This window comes from Poecile atricapillus, chromosome 15, assembly GCF_030490865.1.
Source record: "Poecile atricapillus isolate bPoeAtr1 chromosome 15, bPoeAtr1.hap1, whole genome shotgun sequence".
NCBI lineage: Eukaryota > Metazoa > Chordata > Aves > Passeriformes > Paridae > Poecile > Poecile atricapillus.
The window spans coordinates 2587073-2596257 of record NC_081263.1 but is presented as its reverse complement, the minus strand read 5'-3'; the positions used below and the strand labels follow the sequence as shown (position 1 = coordinate 2596257).

The following is a 9185-nucleotide window of genomic DNA, read 5'->3' as shown; positions in this document are numbered from 1 at the left end:
CCCCTTTATAGCACCACTTTTACAGCAAAGGATTCAATACACTTGTCCCAGGTACTTATCTTCAGGGAATTGTTTCCACACAACAGGGATACTGCAGCTTTTAGCAAGACTTGTCTCACGGATCCAGCAGGAGTGAAGATCATGAATTATTTTTTTTTTTAACTCCCCTTTTTCCCCCTCTTTTCTTTTAAAAAAAAAAAAGAAAAAGAAAAAAAAAATTTAAAAAAAAAGAAAAATAAACCTCCCAAATCTCTATATTCCCCCTGGCAAGAAGATCTGAGTCTGTGTGTAGGAGGAAGGATAAAGTCTGGTTTTCCTTTCACTTCCTGTGCTTGTCCATTTTGTCAATGGTTTTGTTGGTCTCTGCGGGGCTCTGGTCTCCAGCGTTCATGTAGGATTTGTCTGCTATTTTTAACGCTTCATTTAGGTAGTTCTGGACGGATGTCATGGCAGCACAGATGGCAGCGCTCCCAAAGCCATGTGTGATCAGGCTAAAATGAGTCAAACAGCCCTGGATGCCAGGGTCCAAGATGGGGCTGGGTCTTGTGTTTCCAAGAGGAGTTCTGTCCTGAGTGAGGAGGTCTGTGAATTCCTTACAGATCTGCCTGCAACACACAAAGGGCTCACACTTTACACCACGCAGATAAAACTGAAATAACCCAGAAATCTGCGTCAAATATTTGGCATTTGTGCGGGAACTATGAGAAAATGTGTCTAAAATTAAAAAAAAACAATAAATCAGCCTCGTGTTTAAACTATAGGCAAGGGAGATTGGATTTCTAGACTTCCTGACGAATCTTCTGTTGCATCCCCATCACAAAAACACTCTGCAAAATAATCTGCTGCCTGCCTGGCTCTGCATCGTTTGCTCCAGATTTGGGGTGGGAATTCAGTGCTGGTTTCTCTGAGAACTTTCCCAGCTGCAGAGAGGCTGGGGCAGCTGAAGAGGGGATTTAATTTAGTTGTGTATATTCCATGTATATGTAGGGAGGCCGAGGCCCTGATCCTGCAAACACTAACACATATGCCTGGCAAAACATGAGTGCTTAATAATGCTCCAACATATGTTGTTTGCTGCTTGGAAATCTGTCCCCTTGAAGGGATTTCACAGGAGCTGAGCAATCTTAACAGAATCATCGCTTTATCAGAATTCCTCAATCACAAACGTCTTCCAGAGGATTTTTATTACTGCCAGTAACAATGCCAATAATGAAAATACTCAGGGCAGGAGGAGTGCTCAGGAAAATTTAGCATAATGTTTAAAAAACAGGCAAGGGAGACTAGATTTCTGAATTTTTAAGAGATGTATTCTTGTAAAAGAAGATCTCTTTTAAAGGAAGGCTGGATGGATTCAGCACCAGGAGTGTGTTTTGGATGCCTGAGGTGAGCACAAAGTCAGGGCAACTTTCTCAGCAGTTTAGCAGGTTTTTCTCAGCCCCTCTGCAGAGGGAGGGTGCTGTCAAAAGCCCCAAACCAGAAAACATCTCAGAGCAGAACAAATCATGAGGTGAAGCTCACCCTGAGCCTGGCAGGGGAACTCAGCAGGGGAAAGGGGAAAGTTGAGCTCTCCAAACACCAGTTTTAGATAAGCTTAACTGAACCCAGGTATTTCCTCCCAGGGACCTGCTCAGGACGGGGTTTATTCACAGGTACAAGGTGTCTGCAGAGCTGCCAGAACAAAGCTTCTTCCTTCCCCTTCCCCGAGGTTTCTACCAGGGATTTGTTCAAGCACAGGGACTTTCCACACCTACCAAAGGCTGCTTCCAGTGAACTATAAAAATCTCCAGCCATAATAGGGAAAAAGGGACTCTCCAGCAGCTCCAGCTCGCTGAGTGCCAGGGGAAAGCTGGGAGGACACAGGGGCTGAGCTGCCCTTGTCCAGAGCCCTGGCACTGCTCACATTCCCAGCCACTCCTGGGGACACCTTTTCCTTAGGGCTCTCCTGGTGTAGGACTTTTCCTCAAGTTTTCCCTGCAGTTGAACAGAACTGGTCCAAACTGCTTTAGTTACCTACAGGATTGTTACCCTTCTTATTGGTTCAGAATGAAATAAAACTGCTGCCACAGCTGAATTCAAACCAAAACCAAATAAAAAGAATTGCCTCATCTTCCTAATTAAAATTACACACAAAAATCTACCAAGCTATCCCCCAGTCACAGACAGTCACAGTCAGACAAAAACACATTCAAAAAGGAGAGAAGAAATAAAATCCAAGCTGAAAACTCACTTTGCAGCAAGGAGCATGTTCTTCCTGTTTGCCATTTCGTTGCGGCCCATGTGTGGTCTGGTTAAATATTCAGCCACTGCTTTGGAAGGAAACTCTGTCTCACACACGTAGCCAAAGTCACGAGCAAGATGCACAGCTTCACCTGGGTGGGTGAAAGGGAGGGCTTGTTAAATTGTACAACATCATTTATTGTCAGGAATTCAGGGATATTACGGAAAAAATGCTGTATTCCTGTTTTGGGAAGGGACACCATTCACTACCATTTTTTAATTGATGGATCAGTGTTTATAAGTTTTTATCAAGAAAAAAAAAGAGATCTATGGCGTTGACTGCTACAAAAAAAGAATTCTCTTGCTTTTATACTAGAAAGAAAAATTCCTGTCTCTATCCAGAATAACTGCACAGCAAAGAACATGATCCAGCCATGATCAAGTTGTCGACTGATATTTAAAATATCTGCCAACTAAATCACACATTATAATAAAAGTTTTCAGTCTGGTATGCTTTTGAAAGATTCTTGCACAGGAATTTTCAGACAGAAAACCGAATTGCAAGGTGTATAACCAGGTCACTTTTTTTTTTTCTTCATTAAAAGAATTTGATCAAACTTAAAATAAGAGATTGGTGTGACCAGTGCAATGTGCCTGTGTGCACATCAGATCTCCAAAACTTCCCAAGGAAAGCTTTTAAATGCAAGTTGCTGCATTATAAACAGCAGGAAGGTATTGTTAGGTCATTTTTCACTCTTTTCATTTCAGTTGCTGCTTCTATTCCTATTAAACTGTGCCACTGCCAGGAGCTGCTTGAAACAGGAACACCAAATATAAACCACACACGTCCATATATACACACCCTGCAGGTCAGCTGCACTGACAGAGGGTCCACAGAGCATGGCACAGATTAAAGGGGCTCCAGTTTCCTTGCAGGAAGTCAAAAGCTATAAATCTCACTTTATAAGCTTGTTTATTAGCAAAGCTCCTGAGGACACCGCTGAGGTAGGGCAGGACTGCAGTCAGCTGTCCCAGAGTCCCAAAGTTTCCCAACAAGGAACCAAAGGCACTGATGTGAGGAGTTTCACCCCTTTTTGCCATCCCTTGTGAAACCCAAAAGGAGTCAGACTGGACAAAGGGGCCCTTGGCACCTCCTGGCACGGAGCAATTCTGCATCCCTGCCAGAACCCCGGGGAGAAACAGGAGCAGTGGCTTTGTGGCTCACAGAGGAGCCCCTCAAATGCAGCACAGCCCTTCCTTAGGTGCTGCGAGGTCCCCACTGTGCTCACTTTAAAACAAACAAAAAAACCCCATTTTACTTTCAGGGGCTTTCTAACCTTTCCATGCTTTGCCTAGAGGATAAAAGCTGTGCACAAGGGGAGAAAGTTTATTTTTAAGACACACTCGGGACTGACCTTCCACCAAAGATGTCAATAGTGTCACATTTGCTGCTTTCCTTCTGCCAGCAGGAAGATTCAAGCCAATTTTATCCAGTTTTTCCCTTAATGATCTGCCACCATTTTTAGATTTGGCTCTGCAATTAAAGAGGAAAAAAATGGCCTTATTTATCTTCAGGGAACACTTCTTTTTAAGATGAGAAATTCCAGTTACTGACATTCAATAGGGTTCTACTGGGGTGGGGAGAAGATAAAAAACAGGCTCTTTTCAAGTGACCTACTTTTTAAATGCTCTACTTCAAACCAGCCAGGATGAAACACAGCAGGTCAAAATCAAAATATTTCAAACTGCATCACTGAAACCAACAGCTGTAGAACGATCAGGAGCCAAATGAAGTGTATGCAAAAAAGGGATGTAGCAAATGTCCTTGTAATGATTAATCAGGAGCGTGAGATTTAATAAAAAAATAATTCCACAGGGGCTTGGGAATCAGAGAAAGCTCCACGTGCTGGTTTTGAGACAAAAACCCCAGCTCTAAACAGAGAATGAGAATTGCTGTCAGAGCTGTTAATAGCACTTCTCCAGAGGCAGCAGAAGTGCAAAGAAGTTTTATTTCCAAAGCCTATTAGGATTCAGCGTCGTTGGGCTTCTGAAAAATCAGGAACGGGCTGAAAGGCTCTGTGCTTGTGCCGATGTGGCTGCTGACACACAGCAAAGCCAGGGAAACACAAACACCAGGGAAATACAGAGGGGAGGGAGGGAATCATCCATCCTACCTTCGCAGGACTCCTCCTAGCAGGGAGGCATTGAGACACTCCGGGGGCGAGAGCCGCCTCTGCACCTCTGCCACTGTCACTTTGTACTTGGACGTGGAGCTGAGCAGGGAGAGCCTCCCCGGCACGGAGCAAAACACTTCGTTGGGGTTGATCACCACCCCAATTAATCCATCCTTTTGGCAGGGCAGGCTCAGAGCGCTGTTTTTCGTTAGGGAGATGGGACCTGCGGGCGGAGGAGGGAAAGCAGGTATTTTACACACGGGAAAAATAAATAGAAAACTCACTTGCTACTTCCTTTCTATAAAAACAACTCGGGAGAGAGGCTTTTGTTTGGTGTTAAGTGCTCGTGCCCCGTCCCCAGCATCCATCTGCAGCACAGGCACCCAAAGGGCCCCAAAACTACTCCCCAGAACAAAATCCAGCTGGATTTTGCCACTGGGTTGCAAAGAGCTGCAGAACGCTACCAAGAACGCTTTTCAAGGCACACAAAGCTCACACCTCTGGGGCAGAGGTAGCAAAGCCGTGCTCACAAAAACTCGGTGCTACAACAGACTCCAAATTAGCATCCTCCAGCTACTGCCAAAACTCTTCCCAAGCCAGGGCGAGGAGAGACCTCCCAGCTCCTGCTGGGCTTCATCGTCCACCTCGCACACGCAGGTTTAAAAAACCGCCTTTGGAATTTAATCCCAACAAATTCCTAGCAGACAGCAGCACAGCAGAGAGGGAGGCAGGGGAGAAGCGAAAGTAAGGAGCTGCTCCTCGTTAAGAGCTTCAGCCTTTAGGTGAGGAGGGACAACAAAGGAAGGAGCAAAGCACAGATGCAGCTCTTCCATCCCCTCGCCAATCCGCCCAGTTCACCCAGCGCTGCTGGTGAAAGGGTTAAAGAGCCGAGGTCGGCCCCACTCCCGGAGGGGGAAGATTTGTCAGTGGTGCATCTGACAGCGAAATTATTCTCCCATGAGCTAAAGGCAGCAATCAGCGCTCTGACACACACTTCTGCTTTTCCTCAGTTAGGTATTTGTTTGAAGTCTTCAGAGGAAACTTCTGATTTTCATTTTTTTTAAAGCACAAATTTGTTTAAAAACAAAAGCAGGGAAAAAACCCTAAATTACTGTAAATTGAGTCAATACGTCTTCCTCCTTCCTCAAAACCTCAGCTACAAACCAATTTCGATTAAGATAAAGCCAAACAGTCTTCTGCCAGCGAACTCAGCCTTTTCTCAAGTCTTGTAAAGAAGTTGAAAAAAAAGGGAAAAAAAAGTCTTCGAGTGCTAACAGCAACAAAAAAACCCAAACAAACAAAAGAAAATCCCCGTGTCACTTTACACACACGTATTTCAGGAAAGATTAAAATCGGTTCAAGGTCCTGGTTTCGATTAAAGCCGTAGCACAAGAGCACACGAGGGGGGACAGTCGTGTTCCCAGGGCACTTTGTCCCCGCCGCCACCTTCCCTCGGACATCATTAGAAAATTCCAGCGGCAGAAAGTGGAATAAAAACTCCTCCACCCTCCCGATCCCAAAGGATCGGTCTTTATAAAAATAATAGGGCGTCACTTCACCGGTGCGTCACGAAACTTTTAACTATTGACAAGGGAAAGTAAAACTGCGGTGCCACCTTACTGACCTTTTCTAATGACTGTCTGGTCATGCATTAGTAAGTGTTGATCTTCCACATTCTGGAAAGAGAAAGGGGGAGAAAGTTTCGCACCTGGAGGAGCTGAGAGAGGAAAAAGCCGGGGAAATCCACCCCCTCCCCACGCACCCGCATCCCGAAGGGCGAAGGGGAGAAGAGGAGCGTTTTTCCGCACGGACGGGGATGGGATGTGCAGAAGGGGACGGGGTCTCTGAGGAGGGGTCCGGGCGTTCCTTACCTGCACCTCCTCCATCTGGTGGGCCATGTCGTGCAGGCCCAGGTTATCGGCCAGCGCCGAGGCGTCCAGCCCGTGCCCGTGGGGCAGCAGCAGCTCGGAGCGCCGGAAAGTCTCCCGGCGGCTGGCGGCAGAGCCGCTCTCCAGCGCCGAGAGGTGCGGCACCAGCCCGGGGCGGCCGTGCGGGGCCAGCCCCGCCGGCTCCTGGCTCTGCCGGTTCGGCCAAGCGCTCTGCTGCTGGCTGGGCGGCGGCGGCGGCGGCTGGTGCAGGGGGTTGATGGAGAAGGGGTCCCCGAGGTGCGAGTAGGGGTCGCTGGACTGGGAGTAAGGCAGCGGCTGGTACGGGGGGGGGAAGTAGGGGGGCTGGAAGTCGGAGGCTCCCGAGTGCGAGAGCGGCGGGGCCGGGCTGTACAGGTGCTGGCTGACGGCGGAGAGGTGCGGCAGCCGCGGGTTCCCGTTGCTGCTCCCATCGTGCCGGTCCTGGAAAGCACACAGGGGTGGGGAACAACGGGGGGGACGTCAGAGGGGTCGGGGGACGCGGCGGCCGCGGGTGGTGGCACTTGGTGGCCCCCGGGAATGGGAGAGGAGAGCGAGAGCCGCCCCGCTCCTGCCCGGGGAGTTGGGTGTTTTTAAGGCACTTTGCGGAAGAAATCAGCCCCGCTCCCGGGAAGAGGTTACAAACCAGCTCTCGCTGCTTTCCACATCGCAACTACCCCAGACCAACCCCTGCTCCCGCTTGGGTAAATCAGCAGAAGAATCATTAAAATCAGAAAAATTCAAATCAGAGACGCAGCCGCGTTTCCGCCGCGCTGCCTCGGCTGGGAAGGAGACGGCGGGGCCGGGGGGGCTGCGGAGCGATGGGGGACCCCCGGCACTCTCATCCTCCCCACCCCGGGGGGCTCCCGGGCCGGGGCTCCCGGCTCTGCCCGACGGGGAGGGCCCGGCCGCTGCCTCCAGCCGTGCCAGCGCCGCTTCTGCCCCGATTTCCAATGGCAGCGCTCAAAGCTGAAATGTCTACATCGAGCTGATCCAGGGATTTAGCAGCTTCTGGCTTCACGGTCATTAAAATAACAGGGCTAGTTAATAAGAGGTGAATGGGGTCCCAATGGAGCGTGAAGCGGGGACTGCAGCTAATCTGTAGGAGCCGAGCAGGCGGGACCAGCGCAGCCGGGGGGACACGGGGGGACACAGGCGACTTCGGAGAGATCAAAACCCGGCAGGCAGCACCTCGCTGCGGAGCACTTCCCGGGGAGGAAAAACGTGGGAAGGAAGGGTTCGCCCTGCCCGGCTGGTACCTGCCGGCCCCTCCGCATCCCGCCCGGTGCGCTGCGCTCCGACAGCCCCGCGGCTCCGGGGACCCCCGGTCCCGCACGGCGCTGCTCCATGCGGGATGCAAGCTCGGTTCTCCCAGCCGGGGCCCATGTAATTCGAGAGTTCAAAAAGACTCGGTAAAGAAAAAAAATAAAAATAAAAATATATATATATAAAAATAGAAAAATATGAAAATAAAAATTCGCACCTCCAAAGTGAAAAAGAAAAGGAAAAAATAAAATACAAAGCGGGGTCTTCGGGCAGGGACAGCTGCGCTCCCGGCGGGGCTGGGCTGGGCTGGGCTGGCAGCGAGCGCGGCCCGGGGGCAGCGGAGCCCCGCGCTGCCCCACGCGGGACCCCCGAGCCCCAGCGGCGACCCCTCCCCGCAGTCTCTCACCTCGCAGTCCTCTTCGTACTTGACATTATCTGCTAGTTTCCACAACATGGCGTCCAGCGTCCGGACCAGGTGCTCGGTGCCGCGATCGGAACAGCTCGGCCCCCGCCACGGGCGCTAAATCCACGTCGGCGCTGGGGAAGAGCGGCGGCCCCCCGGACGGAGCTCAGTTGGCAGGCATGAAGGCAGCTGACGGACTAACCCTCCGCGCCGATGGTCACTCGGGTTTTTTTTCCCTGCCCAGACGCCCTTAATGGCAATAGGATTATCCTAACTCCTCCCCAGGGATGGCTCGGGCGCCGCGGCCGCCAGCCACTCAGGAGGGAGCGCGCAGCCCCAAGCCACTCCTTCCGCGGCCGCGGAGGGCGGGCGGGCAGCGCGGAGCCTCCGCCGCCCCCTCGGGCTGCGGGGGTCTCTGCTGCCCCGCGGCTTGGGGTCACGCCTGGGCATCCCCCCGCTGCAGCCCGGCTCGCCCCGGGGCTGCGGGAGCCGTGCCGGGGGCTCCCCGCTCCCCCAGGGCTCGGCTGAACCCCGCGCTGCGCCCCCCTCGCACCCACCGAGGTTTTGGGGGCGAAATAAACTCGGGAAAAGTCCTCGTAGGGAAAGCGAGAAAGTCCGAGCGCAGTCGGGGTTTCATTTGCATAATTGTCAAGAGTTTGAATTACTGATTACAACTTGTAAGCTAGCAATGTTTAAGGTATAATTTACTTAATGATCCGACAAGATTATTGCAGTGGTGTCGAACCCCCGGTAGGTAAAGCAGCCCTGATTCAGCGTCCCCGATCGGGGCTCTGTGAATTGTGCGATTGGTTCCTCGCATCGGTTTCTTTTTATTTTCATTTTTTCTTTTTCTTTTTTTTTTTTTTTTTTTTTTTTTTTTACGAAAATCCCGCCTGTCGAATCTTTTTGGCGCAAACTCGGGGCTGGGGAAGCAGGTGGGAGGTGAGACAGGCATTTTCGGACGCCGTGAGCACACTTTCATCTAAGCTTAGAAAATACTTCCCTGCCAAATTGCCACCTTTCTCGCAGGCATTTGATCTATGCAGTTATGTGTGTCAGACAAAATGAACATCGTTTTCAAAAGCAACGACTTCTCCCAGTGTTTTAAGGTGCATCCGGATCGCTGCTCATTTACATGAGAGGAGCAAGTGTTTGTTTATTGTGGCAGAGACAAAAGCTGACCCTGGACAGTGCTGGCTGCCGAGATCTCGGCTATCAGTG

The 9185-nt window shown here is 50.7% G+C and overlaps 1 protein-coding gene across 1 annotated transcript; it reads right to left on the bottom strand.

Annotated features, from left to right (window-relative positions):
- Window positions 1–319: 319 nt before the first annotated feature.
- On the bottom strand, window positions 320–8091 carry TFAP2C (transcription factor AP-2 gamma). The gene is made up of 7 exons (XM_058850637.1): window positions 7968–8091; window positions 6263–6739; window positions 6016–6067; window positions 4392–4614; window positions 3633–3751; window positions 2228–2369; window positions 320–605 (listed from the first exon to the last, which is right to left on the bottom strand). Exons 1-7 carry the CDS (start codon window positions 8013–8015, stop codon window positions 320–322), a joined length of 1347 nt encoding a protein of 448 aa, XP_058706620.1. The 5' UTR covers window positions 8016–8091.
- Between the last annotated feature and the right edge of the window lie 1094 nt (window positions 8092–9185).

What these genes read in the sequence shown, in the direction of transcription:
- TFAP2C (XM_058850637.1), bottom strand. Translation starts at nt 8,015, where the DNA reads ATGTTGTGGAAACTAGCAGATAATGTCAAGTACGAAGAGGACTGCGAG. An exon ending in AGTACGAAGAGGACTGCGAG is followed by an intron (nt 6,740 to 7,967) that starts GTGAGAGACTGC and finishes TGTGCTTTCCAG; the next exon opens with GACCGGCACGATGGGAGCAG. An exon ending in AACATGCTCCTTGCTGCAAA is followed by an intron (nt 606 to 2,227) that starts GTGAGTTTTCAG and finishes TGTGTGTTGCAG; the next exon opens with GCAGATCTGTAAGGAATTCA.